The sequence below is a fragment of the Bicyclus anynana genome, chromosome 8 (assembly GCF_947172395.1).
Source record: "Bicyclus anynana chromosome 8, ilBicAnyn1.1, whole genome shotgun sequence".
Classification (NCBI taxonomy): Eukaryota; Metazoa; Arthropoda; class Insecta; order Lepidoptera; family Nymphalidae; genus Bicyclus; species Bicyclus anynana.
Window position 1 is genome coordinate 4,799,713 of NC_069090.1, and position 23,463 is coordinate 4,823,175.

The window sequence follows — 23,463 nt, forward strand, 5'->3', positions numbered from 1 at the left end:
GACTTTAAAAAGGAGGAGGTTTTTAAAAAAATATCTCGGAATCTTTTTTTTTATTACATTAAGATTATATTAGAAGTACTTACAAAATATGAAACGTAATAATCTTTTAGTAAATTGGAAATTGTTGACTGTTTTTAATGCTATCTTCAAAAACTGGCATTTTTAGGGAGCATGGAAGCTCTTAACACGATTCACGGGAGACAAAACCGATTACAACAATGAAATATCGATTATATAGAAACAGTTTTTGTAGACGGCTAAATCGTTGATTCTTGATCAAATATGATCATTGAGCATTGACATAGGGGTAACGACTAGCGAGGCAAGTCTCTATAAAATTCGTCTAAGTGTGTCACGGTATGACGCATACGACGAATTATACTCTGTAATGAATTAACCACAAAAAATAAAGAAAAAATAAACTCCCCGAACTCGGCTTCACTTTGTGTGTTTTTTTTATGATTTCACTGTCAGTTGAGCTGATAAATTAGTGCATATTTCGTATGCAACAGTTATTTTGACTCAATATTTTACTATAATATGATCCAATTTATCGGAAAATAGGCCCGAAGTGATTCTAATAACTAAAATCAATAACAAACAGTCTGCAACAAAGGTACGCTTATGTTTGCATTTACCGAGCATATAACCTGTGTTTAGTTAGTCCTAGCGTCCGGTTGGCGTCTGTCAGAGTTAACACGAAACATTTCATAATTTGTTATTACAAAGATGCGGAGAAGTGCGTTTGTGTGATTACGTTCTGTGGAATTGTAAGTGGTTTATCATTTTAGTGATCAAGATGAATTATGAGGCGGAAAGAGCCATGAATCAGAAGCGGCTGCGAATGGAGGGGGAGCCGGGACACGGCGTTGTCCAGGGAAACGGATTGCCGCTTAATTACATAGGTATTTATTGTGAGATCTCGGCCGCGGGAACGCTAACTGGGGAGTTTGTTACATTGAGTACAATGTTGTTGTAGATAATGGGCACCAGATACCGTACCAGCCGTACGCGAGTGCGTACAACACGCACTATCCACCGCCGGACGCGTTCGCGGCGTACGGGCCTCCGCCCCCGGGGGGCTACGCGCCACAGAACCTGTCCTACGCGCCCCCCGCGCACCAGAACTACGCGCACCATCAAAGTTTCCCACCACAACAACCTACCCAGGCGCAGATACATATGGCACAGTCACACATGGGTATGTATGGTTACAACATTGTCAATATTAACAATAACAAATATTTGACCCCAGTAGAGAAAGCCCTCTGAAACTTACAAAAACAAATTGACAGCTCTATGCAAGTAAATTTTTTTTTTTTTTCTCTTCAGCAATCATTAAAATAACTCGTAAGCAAATGTATTCTATGACAACTTCACATGAAAAATTAGTGTTTTTTTTTTTTTTTTTAGGAGATCTCCAGCTGAAAAAAAATTATAAAATGTAGCTGAAATTTCATTCATAATCAATCAACTTTCAGCAAAATTTATAACTTAAGCTAATGAAAGCAAAATGTAAATTTTGACTTTGTATGATTTACATAGGTGGTCATCTTAATCAATGATGGGCCCAGCACTTGTAAATAGAATCAATAAGATAATTATCTCAGATAATATCTAAGATATTTGTCTCAGGAACTTTTTCCATTTGAAATTAAATGAAAAAATAAAAAAAACCTATACTTAAGTAAGCTAGGTTAATGAGGAAGTAACTTATAATAGACATCAAAATTTAGTTATACATAACTAATGTAACCCAACTATGTTCTTCTTTGAGTGGATAACTGTAATTTTAAATTATTTGGTTTCAGGTATACCATTAATTTTAATTTAGATTGATTAAAAATATATTTTAAATCAAAACATAACTTATTTTATCAGACAGATTGGTTATTTAAAACTAATGGTAAAAATGTGATGTAAATAGTAATAATTACTTTACTACAGCTAGGGTTGCCAACAAAAAATATAGTATTTTTTGGAATAAGCAAAAAATAAACATTATTTTATTTTTAAGAAACAATATTTTATTTACTTCTGTTGCATTTTTCAAGATTTATTTGTGTGAAATAACATGTCCCATGCTTTTTCACAGATGATTTTTAAATTTTTAAATCCAAATGCTAATTTTTTTTAATTTATTTATTTTATGTTTGGGACTCAGACAAGTTCGGACAGCCAGATGCTATAATGTTCATAAGTATTTAAAATGAAAATTTTTGTTTGTTATATATCAGTGTTGAAAATATTTAATTTTTGCATACTATATACTTTTCAACTGGACTACTTATTTGGCTTGGCAATAAACAAAATAAAATTAGTAAAAGATCCTATGTAGCTTAGCAAAAAGCAAAATAAAACTCAGAGTAACTATTTAACTTGGCAAAAAACACAATAAAACCTAAAGAGACTATTTAGCTTAGCAAAAAGCAAAATAAAAGTCAAAGATCCTATTTAGCTTGGCAAAAAGCAAAATTAAACTCAAAGTAACTATTTGACTTGGCAAAAAGCAAAATAAAACTTAAAAGACTATTTGGCTTGGCAAAAAACAATAAAACAAAGGTATATTTGCATTGTAAACCAATAAAATAAAACTTGAAGAATCTATTTTGCCTAGCAAAAAACAAAATGAAACTTTAGAGACCATTTGGCTATTAGGCTATTAGGCTTGGCAAAAACAACATAAAACTTAAGAGTCTATTTGGCTTGGCAAAAAACAATAAAACATAAAGATATATTTGGCTTGTCAACCCACAAAATAAAACTTAAAAGAGTCTATTTGGCTTAGCAAAAAAGAAAGTGAAACTTTGGAGACTATTTGGCTATTAGGCTACTAGGCTTGGCAGAAACAAAATAAAACTTAAAGAGCTTAATTGGGCTTGACTTAAAAGAAAATAAAACTTGGTGACTAAGTGATATAGATATAAGCTTCGATAGTCTTAATTTGTCTTAAAAAGAAATTATTGCTTTGCAAATCATTGCTTCTTCTTTACCTAGAGTTACTTAGGTAGTGTTTTGTTTTTGTTTGTTGTTCTATATACATATGTTTAGTTTTCATGTAGTTTAAATTTAATCTAAATTTTAAATTTAAATTAAATGTACATTCTAAATCTGTATTACTTATATTTCCTTAGTGCATGCTGTGACAACCAATAAGTGGGTCTGAAAAATTGCCATATGTTATATATTTCTTTATATTTTGTTGTTAGATTGATTTGAGTTATTGTAACCTGTTGGTGTCCTGATTAAATAAATAATATAAAAAAAAAAATTCAAGTGATAGACAAGATTTTTGGTTGATCTAGTACTTAATTGAATATGTTATACCTTTGCTTGTTTCAGTTCAAGGTTATGGGGACGTTGGTCTACACAAAGCGTCATGGCCGCCGCAGCCTCATCTCCTGCCACCGCTGGACACACAGAAGCCACTTGACATCAAACAGCTCAAACCAGAAATCAAACTCGAACCCACTGACACACATAAGAGACCACATCCAGAAAATGAAATGATGGTAAGTAATTTTTTTTATTTAATAAAAAGTAAGACATAATTTTTAATTTTTTTTTTTCTTCTGGGTTTATCTGCGATCAGTAAGAACTATATATAAGCAGATATTTTCTATGATAACTTCGCTTCTCGAGTGTATTTCCCAGTGAGAACATCCCTTCCATCCCATTTTTATAATAATGTCTAAATAATGTGCTTTCTTTTAAGCCTGCTCTGATATGTCCTGTGAATCAGATTAGAATTTTTAAAATGGTGGTTAGTATTTTATTAATTAACAAAAAGTTTGACTGAAACTCTTTTATTTATTGACTTGATGAAAACATACCAAAAATGTATTCTGAAACATCAACTTTCAAGGAACCTAATGATAAAGAAACCTGGTACAACTTTTAATAGACTAAATCACCACAAGATGTTATTATATTTGGGGCAAATCACTGGTTTTTGCTAAAACGCCTTTATATAAACAGATTGCAAGAATAATGAGACAAAAAAAAATAATGACTGATGAAAAATTTGTAAAGTCTCCTTTATTTACAACAAAAGACAAATGAAAATTCATAAAAAAGTGTTATTTTAAACAGATGCACTGTAATTTTTGTGTTGGTATATATTCTACTAGCGGATGCCTGCGACTTCGTCTGCGTAGAGTTTAGTTAATTTCCATTCCAAATTCACCCAAATCGGTTCAGTAGTTGCGGCGTTAAAGAGTAACAAACATGCAAACATACAAACTTTCGCGTTTATGATATTAGTAGGAAGTCGGATTGTGTTATTTTTTTTCAAATGAAGTTTGGAATTCAATAAAGAACGATCTTGGTTGACAAATGTTGATGCCTTAAAAATACCAATACAAGTATTTTGCTTACTTGAAGAGAAAAGGAAATTTAAAATTATTAAAGGTTTTTATTAATGCAATTTAATAATACTAATGTACATTTGTTAAATTAAAAATATTGAGGTGGAATTATAGTTTTGAACCATCCATTGATATAGAGTAAAAACTTAGATTTGAACATTTTGATAAACCCCCAAAGGTCATGAAATTAATAATTACAGTGTCAATCAAGTCATCAATATTCTCTTTCAGTGCACTTTCATTAGAGACACTTGAGTATATTTGCAGTCATTTGATTATTTGTCCCCACTTTCAACCCCTTGAACTTTTAAACGGCTCAATCGATTTTCATCAAACATATCTAAGAACACTCACCCATAAGTCCTCACCCATACCTTTCTTACAATGAAACTTAAATGAAATAGCTTCATTTGTTCCAGAGTTATGGTGCCTTATACAGACTGACATACAGAAAGGTCAAAGTTACAACACCCCCTCTATTTGCGTCAGGTGTTAATACATAAAGGGAATATACATGTGATGTGAATTAATGGCAGATATTTTTCTTTGTATCCCTTATTAGTGTAGATTGGTTTATATGTTCATATTCACAACAATATTTTTTATTTACTTTGTAAATTTATTTTGCAGAAAATATTATAATTTGAAAAGAATTCAACAAGTAAAACACTTAATTGATTAATTTGTTTCAGAATCGTGAAATGGAGCAGCCAAAAATTAAGATCAAAACAGATATTTTTAAACCAGACGAGTTAGTGCAGAGAACAGATGCTGACAAACCACGTGGTAAGATTCCATTTTGCATCATTATAATGAATAGCTGTGTCATATATGCCTAACATGCGACCAACGGCATTTATTTTTTAAAGAATATGTGCCATTTTTTTTAAATATTATTAATATTCCCTTTCCCCTCCTCCTCGGGAAAGACTGTGTTAGGAGTGGGTACGACAATAGACCAACGGGGCAAGGATTGAACAAACATCCCTCGCTAATTAGTCTGGCCTATTTACCACTGAGTTATTGTGGCTTCATCAATGACATATATCCATTCTCCGTAAATACCACATCTCTTTCATTGTGTAGGGACAAAAGAGATTTGATTGGACCACTCTGCCACCATTAGTCTATATTTTGTCTATTTCTCTTCACTTGGTCGCATATTACGCCTACTGTATTATGTTACAACGTGGTGATACCGCTAGCTGGGCGTCTCGTCGTTATCAACCCATATTTGTCTCACTGCTGAGCTCGAGTCTTCTCTCAGAATGAGAGGGGTTAGGCCAATAGTCCACCACGCTGGCCCAATGCGGATTGGCAGAATTCACACACGCAGAGAATTAAGAAAATTCTCTGGTATGCAGGTTTCCTCACGATGTTTTCCTGCACAGTTTGAGACACGTGATATTTAATTTCTTAAAATGCACACAACTGAAAAGTTGGAGGTGCATGCCCCAGATCGGATTCGAATCCACACCCTCCGGAATCGCACATACCATTGCGCCATAGAGGCCGTCAAATTATTACAATTAAAATTATTAAAAAATATATACTTTATTTACAGAATCTGCCCTTATAACACCAGCTGATTTGGGCAAGACAGACCTGTCCAAAGGTAAATATTTTTGTTTTAATATTGTTAGCATAATTTTGCGCACTTTATAACCTTTTGTCACACTTAATTTAATTCTATACTACTAATGTTACGAGTATAAACGCAAAAGTTTGTATGGATGTTTGTTACTCTTTAACGCCGCAAGTACTAAACTGATTTGGCTGTAATTTAAAATGAAGATAGATAATACCTTGAATAAACAAATAGGCTACTCTCTGTCCCGAAAAATTCCGTGGTTTCACGATATTTGTGAAAAAAATATGATATTATGCTATGAATGTTTGTTACTATTTCACGCCGCGCCGATTGAACCAAACCAGCTGAATTTTGGAATGGAAATAGCTTTTTTTCTAGATTAACACATAAGCTTCTTTTCATCCAGGAAAATCCATGATTCCCGCGGAATTTGTAAAAAAAAACTGAATTTCACACGGACGAAGTCGCGGGCGTCTGCTGTAGTTTCATATGTTTAAATTGTTACAATCTATTGTGTTAAATAAATTTAATTTTCTTTTTATTTATTTATTTATTATTTGGACCACCAACAAAATTATATGTATACAGAATTAAAAAACTTAATAACTAAGGTATAGAAACACATATAACTTTACTTAAAGGTAGTCACATCATGCATAAAGTGTAGGTCGTATTAACAATTAAAAATTAAGTGTTAAAAAAGTTAAAAAATTAACAAAGAAATTTGTGTAAATTTAACACAAATTTCTTTTAGTGGATGATATGCAGACTTAAATAAATTTAATTTTCTTTTAGTGGATGATGTGCAGACACCCAGAGTGGAAACTGATAAACCTGTTGGTAAGAAATTTAGCTTATTATACTATTTTTTATTATTATTAGTACATACGTATATCCATTAAAATAAAATTTCAAAGATCAGGTTCTTAAATGCAAAATACAAAAAAATATTGAACTATAGAATGTTAGTTCAATTGAATTACCAGCTAAGGTAATTCAATGTTGATTACTAACTAAAATAAACATAAAAATTTAATCAGTTTGTGATTTTCTAAGGACTTACAGTTTGACCCTCGTAATAATAATTAAATATTAATTATTTTATTAATCCCACTCTACCAGTAGTAGTGTCTCTACATGTACTCAAACGTTTGTTTTGGGTTCTTCTCGGACCAATGCACAATTGGAATCCTTGTAACTTTAGTTTTAGGTTTTGGCTAATTTTATCACCATTATCTAATATTTTTTTGACTTGATGTTTCAAAATAGTTTGTTAAATAGGCCTATTTGAGATAAATAAATGTTGATTTGATTTCATATAGAATCCGCCAAACCTGAGGGTTCCCTAGAAGCAGGCAAGGATTCCTCAAGCACTAAGGAATCTACAGGGACACCTTCGGACAAAAGGTTAGTAGATCAGTATCCCATTTTTGTTTATTTTTTTATAGTAAGTTGATGTTGTGGACCTGGCAATGGAAAATGGTCTAACTCACCACTTCTTCCCTATCCCTACCATACTCTACTCCTATTTTTCTACTCTGTTCCTTTTCTAAATTCAAATTGATGAAAAGATAAATCAATATCTTAATGCACTCAAACCGAATCGTATCGTACTTAGCCATATGTTAAATTGTGGTTTATATCTTTTTTTACAGTGAAGAGGACAGAAAACCATTCAGTAGTCCGGAAAGCGCAAAAATGGGTTTTACACCAGGAAAAGTGACGCCTGGGTTAGAGGTAACTCACAAACATAGCTACTTTCCAAAATTTTTTTTTCACACTTAAATAATAAGCACATAAAACGCGCGGCGGGCTTCGGCTCGGCAGTCTACCCAAGCACATTAAAACCTCTGGCCATGCGCTTAATTGTTAACCGGCCTTAGGCCGGGGGTTCGTGATAGGGCCTCCGACTGTGGCTGCGACTAGGATTTTACCCAAGCACATAAAAGCGCGTCCTCCGGCCGCGCACTCACTAGTGAACCGGCCTTCGGCCGGATGTTTGTGATAGGGTCTCCGACCGTGGCTTCGGCTGGACATTCTTATATTTTTGTAAAACGATTAGTGGTCTATTTATTATACTAAAAAATGCAAACATATAAATAGAAGAATGGAAGGGGTCGAAAGTGTTCATCGATTTACGCGCGGACGAAGTCGCGGGCATCTGCTAGTAATAACATAAACACTATAGTTATTTGTTATGCTAAACAGCAAAATTGATTTTACTATGACTGAGCGTAGAGCAAGTGAAAGATTCTAAGACTTTCCTGAGATTAAAATCCACAAAAAGAATCCTGAGCGTCGCGAGGTATTTAAGGGTATGAGAAATAATAAAATAATGGTCAATTTTGGTGTTAAATTTTATTTTATCAATTTTGCTTTACATTTCAATTATTAATTAGAAAACGACATTCTTTGTAATATTGTAACTTAGGATATTGTACTTTCTTGCTCTTCTATGTTGCTTATGGTTAAAGAAAAGGTTGAGAACCTCTGACATTATGAATAAATACATGAACATTTTGAATAATGTAGTAAAAAATGTTGATTATTCATGATTGACGATGTTGTCTACCTTTCAAGCCGAAAAAACGAGGTCGTCCCAAGGGGTCCACGAACAAGCCGAAGCCGCCGGGAACGCCGACGAAGTTGACCCCTCCGACTCCGGGTGCGATGACCCCTCGTGGCCCCCCGCCCCCCGTCCGCTCAGTCCCCGTCGGCCGGCCGCGTGCCCCCTCCGGATACCAGTACGCTATTCGACCGTTCAGGAAGGACTTCTCTGGGATACAGTTTAGAAGGTAATACAACATATTGATGTTTTTCGTTACTTTTCACACTATCTAGGTTTTGCTTGAAAGGATCATTTGGCAAATTTTATTCATCATCATTATCAACCCATTTTCGGCTCACTGCTGAGCTCGAGTGTCCTTTCAGAATGATAGGGGTTAGCCAATAGTCCACTACGCTGGTCCAATTCGGATTGGCAGACTTCACACACGCAGAGAATTAAGATAATTGGTAATCTCTGGTATGCAGGTTTCCTCACGATGTTTTCCTTCACCGATTGAGACATGTGATAACTGACAAGTTGCCACCTCAGCTTTGCGACTCGTTGAGTTATGATGGTTACTTTAGTTTTTCTTCGGATCTCCTCATTTCTGATTCGATCAGAAAGACTCAGATGCAGAGATAATCTGAGTATAGTTCCATCGCCCGCTGCATGATTCTGAGCCTTCTTATGACGCGTTAGCGACCACAACGATAAGTATTGCCGTGCAATAATAATCACTTCAATAACAATTACCCGTATAAACAAGTACTTAGTTCAGTAATGTTGTGTCCCAGGCGATGGAGCGACGACTGCCTGGACTCGTCGCACATCCCGAACGAGGTGTACTTCGGCGACGTGCCCGTGCCGCTGCCGGTGCTGTACAACTACTACGACGCCAATGCAGAGCGCGAGCGGCTGGCTACGCAGGCCGCGCAGATCGCAGCACAGAAGGCCGCCGCGGCCAAGCTCGCTGCGGCCAAGCTGCAGGCGCGCGGCGTCATGTCTAACGAGGTAACAAGCTATGTGTGTAATATACACGTAGGCCGCGCAGATCGCCGCACAGCAGGCCGCCGCGGCCAAGCTCGCTGCGGCCAAGCTGCAGGCGCGCGGCGTCATGTCTAACGAGGTAACAAGCTATGTGTGTAATATACACGTAGGCCGCGCAGATCGCCGCACAGCAGGCCGCCGCGGCCAAGCTCGCTGCGGCCAAGCTGCAGGCGCGCGGCGTCATGTCTAACGAGGTAACAAGCTTTGTGTGTAATATACACGTAGGCCGCGCAGATCGCCGCACAGAAGGTCGCCGCGGCCAAGATCGCTGCGGCCAAGCTGCAGGCGCGCGGCGTCATGTCCAACGAGGTAACAAGCTATGTGTGTAATATACACGTAGGCCGCGCAGATCGCCGCACAGAAGGCCGCCGCGGCCAAGCTCGCTGCGGCCAAGCTGCAGGCGCGCGGCGTCATGTCCAACGAGGTAACAAGCTATGTGTGTAATATACACGTAGGCCGCGCAAATCGCCGCACAGAAGGCCGCCGCGGCCAAGCTCGCTGCGGCCAAGCTGCAGGCGCGCGGCGTCATGTCCAACGAGGTAACAAGCTATGTGTGTAACATACACGTAGGCCGCGCAGATCGCCGCACAGAAGTTCGCCGCGGCCAAGCTCGCTGCGGCCAAGCTGCAGGCGCGCGGCGTCATGTCCAACGAGGTAACAAGCTATGTGTGTAATATACACGTAGGCCGCGCAGATCGCCGCACAGCAGGCCGCCACGGCAAAGCTCGTTGCGGCCAAGCTGAGGCGCGCGGCGTCCTGTCCAACGAGGTAACACTAGCTATGAGTGTAGTACACACGCAGGCCGCGTGGAAGGCCGCCGTGATCAAGCTAGCTCCAGGCGCGGGGTGGTATGTTCAACGATGTAACACGTAGGCTATGTATGTAGATTAGACTTAATTTTTGTTATATATATTAAATATTCACAGCCTTTCTGAAATTTTTAATTTTAGAGCAAAAAAACTCATTTCGCCTTCTACCATCAAATAGTCGCCACTAATGAGATGAATAATTTGATGAACTTTTATTTTCAGGTGACAACGGTGGATTCGTCGTCATCCGATGATTCGTCCGGGTCTTCCGAGAGCGGGTCAGAAGAAAGCGATGACGTAAGCATTTGTTTATTTTATGTCATGAATTTCATTTACATTCATACATTATTAATCATGTCATTATTTGATTTATACAATATATGCGTTTTGTATTCTAATGGATGTTATGGAAAAGCCTGTGAGTATAAATTTTTTTTTCAATAATTTCAAAAATATAGGTCTAAACTACATCAGAAACTACTCGACCCATATTCTCACGCGAATGGGATGTACGCGGGTAGAACCACGGGGTTTCTGCTAGTATTCCATAAAAATATCATAATTAAAATATATTATAATTATAGTAAGTGACATAATATTTAATATATTTTTTTTCATACATTTCTTTGGATATAAATTGATTAGTTAAAGGGGATTTGACAAAGGCCTCTAAGTACGCTGAGGCATTTCAAGATTGTTTGGCCCAGATCTTATACTATGTTATTAGAAGTTTAGGGCCTGTGCAGACAGAAAAAACCCTTTAGCATTCAAATTGCGTTTGTGCGGTCAGACTTCTAGAGAAATAGAAAACCGAAGTAAACGTATTTATGTTCCATATTATGTACGAGTATCTGTATGAAACATATATCTCGATGTTTATGATTTTTCGAAGATATGACCTTTTTTTGACTATAGATGAATGTAATAGAAAAAAAAAGAAAATATTGGGTGTATTTAATTTTACTTCGCAAGAAAATAGGTTAAGTCAAAGTTCTTGAGGGTTAAAGCTTCCATTTTTCGTGTCGATTTTAAACAATACTGATGCCTTTGTCTTGGGACAGTTTTTATGATTATAATCAGAACTGACTATCCCTTGTCAATTCAATTTTTATATTGAAGCCATGTTAAAACGAACTTCTTTGTCAAATCAAATAATTTTCTTTTGGAGCCATCTTCAAACGAAGTTTGTGATGTTCTAGGTGTTTTTGGGAATAAAACGCAAGAATGCAAGTATATTAGCTCAGAATTAGACGCCCGAAAAACGGCCTTTACGATCTTACGACAACGACCAACAACGCTTCCCAGGCAACTCAAACAGTAATGGCGATCTTATTGTCATTTCTGTAAGGCGCTGTCAATTTTAGTTGAGGTTTAGCCGCGGGAATCCTTTTGGGGAGCGGGGCAGCGTCTTCGCTGGCCAAGACGAGGACCGCGATAACTGACGTCCCCCGGATATGGATCTTTTAACTCATGATACACTCAGGCCAATACACCCTTCCAGAACGGGCTTCTAAGCTGAGATCAGAGTCTCAGAGGAGACGCCCTTAGAGAGTCGTTCCGCCCATCTCTTCTGATACACTCAGGCCAATACACCCTTCCAGAACGGGCTTCTAAACTGAGATCAGAGTCTCAGAGGAGACGCCCTTAGTGAGTCCACCCATCTCTTCTGCTTCTGCCTTCGGGCCCCACCAGGCGATGTTTCTGCGGTCGCCCAAAACCACCGTTGACGCCGCTGAGGTCTTATTAAAGAGCCTACGGCATTTACACAATGAGAGAAAAGAAAGTTAGCTCTGACCGCCTCAGTCTGACTGCTAGCTGTATAAAGTAACATAAAACGCAGACCACAGAACGTCTGATCCCTTTCTGTCTGCTCAGACTCGCACGCTATAATCCGGGAATGTGGTTTTATTTCTACAAATTGTAGGACATGCCCCTAAAGCGCGGCCCCGGGCGGCCGAAGGCAGCGAAGAGCCCCAAGACGCCGGGCACGCCGGGCAAGCGCGGCCGCCCGCCCGTGCCGCCCGAGCTGCGCCAGCCCGGCATCACCGACATGAAGAAGTTCTGCAAGGCGGCCGGCATACGCTTCGACTACAAGAAATTGGTCGAGGGTGAGCACATTCATATACCAATTACATCATTAGTAGTAGAGGAGCCGAAGAGGGGATTTTTGCAGTGACTCGAGCGCGGCAGATAAACATAAGGGACTAACTATACCTTACACTTTGTTGAGTACCTCCACCGAGTATGAGCCCTTAATATTGGTGGGTACGTTTAGGGCAACCAAAAAAAAAACTAACTTCATAAATACTCAACCAGCACGTCAGATTAAGATAAGGTAGGTGAGTTGATAGCTAAAAACTGCACATTTCGAAAATCTGACGATTTGAGCGTAACGTAATGGAATGGGAGGGTTTCAAAGTTACAAAATTAAACCCTTATATTTTAGTGCTCGAGGTACGAGTGCGATTAATTTTTTACTTATTTTTAAGGAAATAATCTTCTAATTAATCGCTAAATTTTCTTACAATTTCAGTAAGCCAAAGTAATAAAAATTGTTTTTAAAGTCTGTAGTTTTTTTTCCACCGCTAAAAGCGGAAAAAGTACCTCCAAATCTAATCTACCAAATGTAATCGACCTCAATGACGCTCGAGTAACTGCAAATTTAGCATCCCGGGCTCCCCTACTATAGGTACATTTTGGTAAAATATAATGCAGTACAAGCTCTTTATACTAATAGCATTAACAACTGAGTCTTAGGGCCATAAATCATTTCTCTATATCTATCTCGCTTGCACTTATGGGTCTTATGGAGCCGTCTAGTGAAGGGTGTAACAATGAAAGACATATTATCGATAAGTAAAGTTTATTATCGTATCTTGTTCACAAAATTAAAAAAATTAACAATATTTGATTTAATATAATACATATTTCATATTATATAATTATTAACTAAATAAAATTAATCTTCATCTGAGTCTTCATCATCAGAATCTTCGTCTTCTGCCAAATTTATTATATATTAGTATCCATAGTGCGCAACGAGTAACACATGAATGTATTTATTTAATTGCAGTAAACACATTTATAGCAAAAAAAATACGCAATGCAATTATATTAGAAACCGACCAATCAGAATCGTCCAAATCATTATTGACTCATCATTAGCACGTGCGCAGGTAGCCGTTTATCGATAATTAGGGTGCGCAGGTAGGCGCGCTGCACATTCCTATCTTTTTTGACTTTTATGACCGGACGACTCAGATGATAATGCGCATACTATAGTGCTTACGCTTTCATTATGAAAATTTATCACTATGAAACGAAGTTTTATTTTCAACAGGCCAATTAATAATATAATACATATACCAGTCTAAATTGAAGGAGCTTCTAAAAATAACCAAAGAAAAAAAATACAAGTTATAAACACTTGGATAAGCCTAATAAACGACTAATCAATATTGCCAACAATATATGTATAGTTAGATTATCAATTTTTTTGTTTTTATTAATAAAATACCATTTCATTTTGTATTTACGTCTCATATACGGAACACAAATAAAAAAGCTTTTACGTTATTTTATTAACTTTTAGTTGTCAACCTCACCAGCCTATATAGAACAAACTACAGTAGCCATCACAAATACCATATCAAACTTCTGCAAGTCAGGAGCAACTATGGACGAGCATAGCATATTATTATTTATCTAAATGAGGCAAATGTCTTATTCCATAAATTTACCGTGCGGGTGCCGTGGCTAGCGTGGCAGAGAGAAAAACTCAAGCAGAGCCCTGGATTTGTGGCCAATTTGCGTAGGGTTAAGGAATAATCATCATCAATCCGTATTCAACCACTGGGTCTTTCTAAATGAACTCCTTGTCAATCAGGATGCACAAAGAACAAAGAGCGGGTGAGCAAAATGCACGAGCTCCTGGTAAATGCTGGCCTGGAAGGGAAGCCCACACTGGAGAAGTGTAAAGCCTTGAAAAAGGCCAAAATGGACAAGAAGGAGCAAGAGAAGCAGGCCAAGAAGGAAGCCAAGGTGACGAAGCACAAAGACACGGAAGGTTTGTATATTTAACTAGAAGTATGCGATTTCGTATGAGTGAAATTCTGTTTTTCACAAATACCCGCAGGAATCAGGAATAAAAAGTAGCCTAAATGTTGCTCCTTAACCTCCTCATCTTGCAGTGAAAGTCCCATTAAAATCTGTTCAGACGTTCCATAGATTGGCCTGGACAAACAGAAATACAGACAGATGAAAATTTAAAAAAAAAAGTTTGATTATGTTTTAGTGTCGTGTAAATAGCATGCATGTGGACAAACACAGTTATTTTGAAACCACAGACAGATATTTATAAATATTTATATAAATAAATAAATATGTTTGGTTTATGCAAATATTGAAAACGTCCCTAAGATGTTAGAATGACGACACATTTTGCATGACGCATGATAGCCATGCTGAACCTATAGCCAGACATTCAATTAGACTGATGGTGATAATGGAAAATTGCTTTTCTACTATTGATGTGTTTGTTGGTAATGCACAGGCGAGGAGGGCTGCGCGCGGCGGATGACGCGCGGCGCGACGGGCGTGAAGCCGCGGCAGCGCATCGTCATCTCGTCGGACGAGGAGGACGGCACGCCCGCCGCGCGCCGCACGCTCTCCAAGCTGCGCTCCAGCGTCAACGACGAGTCGGACTCAGACTAGGTGACTTGTGTAACTGACTAGCAGCGCGACGGGCGTGAAGCCGCGGCAGCGCATCGTCATCTCGTCGGACGAGGAGGACGGCACGCCCGCCGCGCGCCGCACGCTCTCCAAGCTGCGCTCCAGCGTCAACGACGAGTCGGACTCAGACTAGGTGACTTGTGTAACTGACTAGCGGCGCGACGGGCGTGAAGCCGCGGCAGCGCATCGTCATCTCGTCGGACGAGGAGGACGGCACAGACTAGGTGACTTGTCCATACGGCTAGGTGACGGCCATGTCGCCAAATCCGTGCTTAACGGACGTCATCTAACTATAAACTATATCTCTGTAACGTGCCGTGCCCCCGCCATGTCGAGTAATCTATTATTTTAATAATTAATGGAGGTACTGTTGAATTCTAAGGGTCTGCCTCGTTACCCCTCTGTCAGAGTATTAGATCAGCGATCTAACGCGTTTAAAAAAATTGTTTCGATGTTTCATTGTAGAGCACCCTAAAATTGGGTGCAATGCATCTCCATAGTTAATTAGTCTATGGTTGCAGGTAATCCTTGACTTCTCTGCTTGGTGAAGGTGTCACGGACAAAGTGTTGCCGACCCCGTAGTGCCGGGCAGTGAAAGGACAGTGCGCGGGGCGTCTAGAAAGTGCTTCGACGGCGCCCCGCCGGCACGGAGGCGTGTTCGCTTCAATTCCTACTAATTTTAGGTCCAAGTGTCGAAATTTTCGAAAAATTCGCGTTGTGCTGTACCGAAGGGTGTGAAGAAAGGCCAGATATGATTAAAGTAATTTATAATATTTTACTTTATTACGATATAACATATATATTATATATCTATATCCTTATTATTTATTTGCGTAGCCGGGAATTGTATAATTTCTTTATGTTTTCTACAAATTCATTCTCATGTTAAACAAATGGTCGAACAGGCTGATATACAGGGTGTCCCGTAATTAATGGATAAAACGCAAATGGTAGATACACCACCTAATTATCTAAAACTAATTTGAATAGTTTTCCCAAAATCCCTAGTGTGACTAAGATATATTTGTTTTCGAATTATTCAAATTTTTCTATCTTGAATGAGTTTTTAAAATGCTGTAGCTGCTGTAATTAAGATTTTAAAGATCTGATTTTTGTTATACATTACGGAATAAATTATACTACAACAGTATTTTTATAAATAATGTTTTATTTATTTTGTAGAAGAAGCTTGTACATTATTATCCACAATGTGGATATTCAAATTAGTTTTAGATAATTAGGTGGTGTATCTACCATTTGCGTTTTATCCATTAATTACCGAACACCCTGTATATAGCCTTGTCAGTGACGTGCAATTAACAAAACCTAAATAGTAATTTTATGGTAGCTAATTAAAAAAAGGCTCATGTAGCAGGTAACTTTAACTAAAAGGTTTCTGAAAATGTTCACGAAAACCTCATTGAAATGTGATTTGGTATAAATATATACTATTCATGGTGTATAAATATATATTTATATGCCACGAATATATTATAATGTTCATTTATTGTGATGATATTTTTTATTAAATATAATTATGGAAGGAATGATTTCTGTAGGACTAAACCCTCGCTCATTTTATATTGTAGATGATAGTTTACGGAGCCTGGCACTTAAATGTTCATATGTGCCTATAATACAATAATTATGAGGATAATTATAACTAATAAGTGTCGTCGATCGTACATTTTTAATTTTAAAATTATAATTTGATAGCTGAATACTTGATAGTATGTTGTATTTTGTGTGAAAACAAATTTTATACTTTAGATTTTAATGAAGAACTATTATTATTAATAGTGTATTCGATAAAAACTGTAACACCAAGACGATAAATGTAGTTACGATTAACGATTGTACATAGAGAATATATAGAAGATATAAATATAAGTAGAGTAATGTGTTTTATCCTTTATTTTTGTACAGATTACAAATGTGTAAGCGCAATCGGCCTTGTATATATACGAGTAAATGTGTGCGTTGTGAGAATGAATAATGAAATATGAAAATAATGAATGATTAAAATATAATAAGTGAATGATAATGTAATAATATCAATAGGACATCACATATTTAGTTTTAATAAAGTCAGAGTAAAAATATTATATATGCGTAAATTATATGGTTCCTTTTAACTTTCAAGCGTCAGTATAAACGTTGAAAATATGCTCATTGATTTGTATGAAGTTTTGATTTGTTTGTTTCCGGGAAAATGGCGAAAAAATATTTTTTTCAATACTGGACCAGACAAGCGTATAGTGCGACATAAAAGAGTAGAAGTTAATGTGTGGCAACACCACATTTACTGTCATCATCACAAAGATCTGTCATTATAGAGCAACCAATCATTATTGATAGTTTTATCAGATTATGAAAAACATAGTAAAAATTTGGATTATTACTAGTTTGACTTGAATTTATTTAAATTTAATAAATGTAAATCATGAAATCAGCTATCTTAGTACCATACATAACATATGATGCTGATGATACTTCGGAGATAAGTAAGTGTTTTCCAAATATTTTAATTTTTTTTAATTTATTTATATTAGATAATAATATTATTTTCAACAAATCGTCTTATTTGAAATAAAAAAATAATATAGTCTACTTATAGAATAATCAATTATTGTCAAGTATCAAGGTAGTTGCAATCCCAAGTGGAGGACAGAACACTGGGTTACCCTATGAACGCCAATAAGTGACTATGACGCCCTCGATTTATTTTCTACTGTTTTGTTTAAAAGAGTAGAAGTTAATAAAAATTGTGGCAACACTACATTTACTGTCATTATCACAAAGATCTCTCAATATAGAGCAACCAATAATAATTGATACTTTTATCAGATTATTAAAATCATAGTGGAAATTCGGATAATTACTAATTCTGATAATTATTAACTCTGATGAGATTGATTTGAATTTAATTAAATTTAATTAATGGTAATCATGAAATTGCAAATCGCGCAAAAGTTTTATACCTTTTATTTTAAATACGAGCTACCTATCATTGGAAATTGAATTATATACTGTAGTAATATTTTACTTCGTAATAGTCCTATTTTTATTTTAAGCTATTGTGTTGTTTGCTGGAACTTCGATTATGTATTTCAAAATATATTGCAAAAATGATTTTTTTTAAGTAAATTGTACAGAACGATGAATCTCAAATACGTCAACGTGTATGTTTAACTATAACAAAGGGCGAAGTTGTAAATATTGTGTTTGTATGTTAGGCGGTTTTTAAACGACGCTGTCCACCGGCGCACTGTATGCATATGTATTTGTTTTAGGCATTGTAGGTAGGGTTGTCAACCGTACTGTAATATATACGTTTTGTACTATATTTCGGTTCCGCGTTCTATATACCTACTGTTGAAGAATTATATTGTACGCAAAAATACTGTATTTTCAACATTGAAATCTAACAAACAAAATTTTCATTTATGACTTCATGAATATATGATGAGCATTAGTTTTTGACAAATGCAATAATCAAAATTAATGAAATGAAAATACACTTTATTGTACACCACAAAGAAATATACAATATAATAGGTTCCAAAAAAAAAATAGCGTCTAGCCTAACAGAACTTGTTAACCTTATTGAGTTCCAAACATTAAACAAACAAATATAAAAAAATTGCATTTGGTTTTAAAAATTAAATGTTTGTTTTAAAATGAATGTCGATTTTTGCTTATTCCATAAAATACTATATTTTATTTTATTTAAGCGTACATTTTTTATAGCTTAATCTGAAAAATACTATATTTTTTTTTTAAGTTGGCAACCCTAATTGTAGGCAAACTGAGTCTTCGACTGCGCACTATATGTCTTAGACGGACCAAAACGTGCGAAGAGCGCATCGATCTGTCAGATTAGACTGTCAGTCCCTTGCATCTACTAGTACGGTTCGGAGCGGTGCGTGAAATTTCTCTAGGTCCGAACTCTACCCCCCCATAAACATGGATTGAGATTTAAACCTCAATTTTCTTTAAAGTAAAATGGACCTAATAATTACTGTTTAAAGTTCAATTTTCTTGGAAGAAATTAGAACCCCCCCATAAATGTAGCACGTAGACGAGGACTACGTTATCCTGTTTGTCTATAATGGATTACATACAAGCCAATGCAGCACAAAACAGTTTACTGTTGTGTAAATTGTCATTCTCAAGTGAAGTCATAGGGTCTGCGCAGACAAGGCGGTCATCCTATTATTTAACACATCAATACATAGTCAACTAAATGTTCTAAGTAGTTTGCGTTGAGCTTTACACATAAATGACTATATTACTTTTGATTCATACGAACACCGATGACTGCCAAATTCACTTACCCTTTACAAATGTAGCAGTTTGTACATCAGCTGTCCAGATATTATGTAATTTGACTGAAAAAATGTAATCTTAGTCAATGATATGTATTTAAAAAAATTACCATAATTTATATATATGTCTCTAGAAGAAATGCAACAGAATATCCAGATTTTATTTGTATAATGAAAGTAGAACATAGTTTGTTGTAATTCCATTACAGTTATATATATTTTGACGGGAGCGTGTACGAATAGTTGGATAGGAACGACAATCACAATATATCATAATATTATAATTAAAAAAATTGTACATATATTAGATAATTTTGGTATATATAACAAATAATAATTATTGTTAAGTGAATATTGGTGCTAATTCAGATTTATTAACATAAACGAAATTGACAGGTGTTAAAGTTGTGTTGTATGGAGGCTGGGCCTTTATTCCGAGTGTCAACTAAGCAGAACAAATTATTTTTATCTTAAACTAGCGGACGCCCGCGACTTCGTCTACGTAAAACTTTCAACTACCCCTACCCTACCATACAATAAAGCTCAAATTGACTACGTTTTATTTAGAAAACATTGGTATGGGAAAAAGAAAATGGCTATTTTTATGGTTTTTCCAGCAATTATTCGAATTTTCCTCGCCGTAAAAACCATCCTATAACTTCAACAAACATTTAAAAAAAATAATTGGCCAAATTGGTCCAGGCGTTGTTGAGTTATGCGCTTACCAACGCATTTTGCGATTCATTTTTATATTATAGAAGAACCTAAAAAATTGGGCATAAAGCCTAAAATATATCTTATTTTTTTAAATTTAAATTTAAATAAAATGTATTATTTTTTTCAGTATCTGACAACATTCATAAGAATTTTCATCATGACAACACGCTTGTTTGTAACTCACACCCTAAAAGATTGTCAGTGATCTTCGCTTAGTAGCATTCGTTTATGGCGTTTTTAAAACAATTTAAGGATTTTTTTGTTTATTGCTTCTCTGTCTACGATTTAACGTTTCTTTTTAACTTTTGTCTTATTGACATTTGACAATATTACATGACATTGACAGCTTACACCGGATAAGAATTCAATTCAGGTGTTTTATTGGCTGTTTTGAACACTTTTATTGTATTGTCTATGTTTAATTTGTAGACAAAGAAGCAAAACAAAAAATATTATTTATGCGGGTTCCAAAAATTTTGAAAATTATTTTCTCAACAGCTATTTGAATTTTCTATCCTTAAAAATACTATCGACCTATATAAATAATTAAGGCCCATATTGGGACATGTCCTTTAATTTCTGTCAATGTGGTTTACTATTTGATAACCTGAATTAGCACTGATATACTATGTATTTATAAGACATTTAGATGTGTTTGTTTTACCACACATAGTTGCGACCACTCTAACTTGGCTTTTGATTCTTAACAAAAACTATATACATAATTATAACAACTTGGTGCCTTTTTATAGTGGTCGGTTTGTATTAGTCAACTATATATTATTATTTTAAATATACTATAGAATAAGAAAAGATGCTATTCACTGATAATGTGTTTTTATTACATAATCCTTACTTATTGCTTACTTTTTAATTCGATATTTTGAAAAAAGACAATTACATAACCATTTGAACTTGCATCCAAAGTGCCTACTATTATTGGTATAGCGCATAACTATAGCTTGGCAACTTCGTTTGTAACACTCCCGATGGTACGCGCGGGCCGGGGGGCGTGTAGCGTTGAATGAAAAACCCACGATTGATGCACCTCACTTCCCCGCACGCACCATTTCACAACGGCGCAGTATTTCCCCCAGTCGCCCGCACATCATGGAAGTGTCATCAACGAACTTGCCAGACTAGGAGTATATAGTGGCATAGCTACCCAGGGGTACAATGCCTTTAAGCTCAGAAGGCCCTCGAATCCATACCAGAGAACTGAACTCTCGAAAATTTGTGAATTCAAGTAGAGATTTTTTTCGATTAGTAGTTGAAAAAAATAATTCTGTATCATAAGCTCAATAAACTTTTTAGTACCGATCTATAGAGTGGTTACATTTTATTTGATTTTAGTACCACTAACGTTGATGTCTTAAATAAAGTCAGTAAATCATGTCTAATCTATAGATAGCGGCTAGTCATAGTACTCCTTGTATAATGCGAAATTATTTTATTTTAAGGCGCATTTTCACTAGGCGACATGTCGCAGGTACTTATCGCTCGACATTCAGGTAGTTGTCATTGAAAAAGTTGTGGGACAATGTTCCGCAACATGACTCGTTCAAGCATCGACTACTAGCTGTTAGGAGTATTAGTATTAGTGTTCTGTGCTACTAGCGATATGTTGCACGCCTCGTAAACATCGCTTGGGACGTCAGGCGACTTCGAGCCCGACATGTGATTTACGTGTCGAGCGAATCGTTACAGACACAAAAACTACTCGGCGAATTTTAACGGAACTTGGTACAATAACTATTCTTCATACTCCTAGGCAGGTTAGGTATACTTTTCATCACGCTACGATCAATAGGAGCAGAGCAGAGCAAAGGGAAATCTTGAGAAAACGTGAGAAGTTACTCCATTTTTACAGCGATTTTTAGTATTGAAAGGGCTGGATTAAAGAGGTCTAAGGGCGGACGAAGTCGCAGGCGTCCGCTTGTTCTTAATATATTTTGCTCAACTTTGGATGTTAAAATATTCATGGATAATAATATGTTCATACTATGTACGTCACCGCCCTTTTTCCTTTTCATTAGTTAGTAATAGGGAAAACTAAATTAAGTTTTCCCCATAAACATTTACAGTATTCTAATAAATGAGAGCCAAACAATGATGCACGTTTTATTGGAACTCCTACTGGGTTTTAGTATCTTTAACAGCTTATCTTTGGAAAGTGATTGAATTCAGTTATTAAGTGCTTCAGTTCTCACAAGCGGAGTATTTTCCTATTCTATCCAATTGTTATTTTCAATTTAGCACACTTACGCCTACCCTGAAATAGTAGGTAAGTACCTACCTACTATTTTAGTGGTAATCGCAAGTGGTAGGTAGGTACTTAACAGAACATAGATCGAGTCTCGGGAGTAACTGAATTTGTTAAGTCACCTGTTGTACTAACTAGTTACACTTATTATTATTGAGTGGGGTTTCTTATCTCATTTAAGTGGGGTCGGAAAAATATGTCAATACACCATTTCAGGCAATTTTGGAAGATTGAGATGTGCCGCAAAAGTCCAAGAATATTCAGTTTTTGTTTGACTGATTCGTAGACCAACACTTTCCAATTTCTCCTGCCATTTTCCCAGTCTGTACCTCAGATGCGTTTTTTCCGACGAGTACAATATCATCGGCGAATAGCCTACACCAAGGTGCTTCTTCCTGTATGTCTGATGTCAGAGCATCCATTACTAGGAGAAACAAATAGGGGCTTAAAGCCGATCCTTGGTGTAAGCCCACTTCCACTTGAAACTTGTCAGTAACACCAGCTTCTGACCGTATGCTCGTGCATGCATCTCTATACATTTCTTTCACTATTCTAACATACTTCCCAGGTATTTTCTTCACATTCATAGCCCACCATACAACCTCACGGGGTACTCTGTCATACGCTTTCTCTAAGTCAACAAACACCATGTGGAGATTCTTTTGTGCATTCCTGTATTTCTCACTCAGTTGACGCTAAGCTAATTTTATTATTTTTAACTAATTAAGATGCTTTATTGCTAGGCTATCCACAGTCTATCTGAAGGTTGCGAGACTATATTAAAGTGATAACTTCGAAGTTTAAACCGCTTCGTAACGTAACTCGTTACGGCGCTATTATGTCTGTCTTCCCTTTCTCATGTAGGTATACCTCCTTACGGCAGGAGGTTTAAGTTATCACTTCTGTGTAGCGTCCCGAGAAGCACACGTTTCTGTTTCGACGCAAAATTCCCGCGTCCGTGGAAATACGGGGTTAAAATCTAACCTATGACACTCGCAAACAACGTGGCTTTCTATTTAGTAAGAATATTTATAATCGGTTTGGTCATAGAACATACATGGC

The 23,463-nt window shown here is 36.4% G+C and overlaps 1 protein-coding gene across 4 annotated transcripts; it reads left to right on the forward strand.

Annotated features, from left to right (window-relative positions):
• Positions 1 to 405: 405 nt before the first annotated feature.
• LOC112042799 (HIRA-interacting protein 3) lies at positions 406 to 20,969 on the forward strand. 4 transcript variants are annotated; one of them, XM_024077965.2, is made up of 16 exons: positions 406 to 616; positions 792 to 905; positions 980 to 1,201; positions 3,343 to 3,512; positions 5,060 to 5,153; positions 5,932 to 5,982; positions 6,754 to 6,798; positions 7,281 to 7,365; positions 7,614 to 7,695; positions 8,563 to 8,753; positions 9,301 to 9,517; positions 10,585 to 10,659; positions 12,287 to 12,470; positions 14,249 to 14,428; positions 14,915 to 15,226; positions 15,615 to 20,969. In XM_024077965.2, the coding sequence occupies exons 2-15, from the start codon at positions 800 to 802 to the stop codon at positions 15,073 to 15,075; spliced, it is 1,863 nt and encodes a 620-aa protein (XP_023933733.1). In that variant the 5' UTR covers positions 406 to 616; positions 792 to 799; the 3' UTR covers positions 15,076 to 15,226; positions 15,615 to 20,969. The 4 variants fall into 4 exon arrangements, with proteins under 4 accessions (XP_023933733.1, XP_023933729.1, XP_023933732.1 ...); XM_024077961.2 differs by having other exon boundaries at positions 407 to 616; positions 8,539 to 8,753; XM_024077964.2 differs by having other exon boundaries at positions 407 to 616; positions 8,539 to 8,753; positions 12,302 to 12,470.
• Positions 20,970 to 23,463: the final 2,494 nt, after the last annotated feature.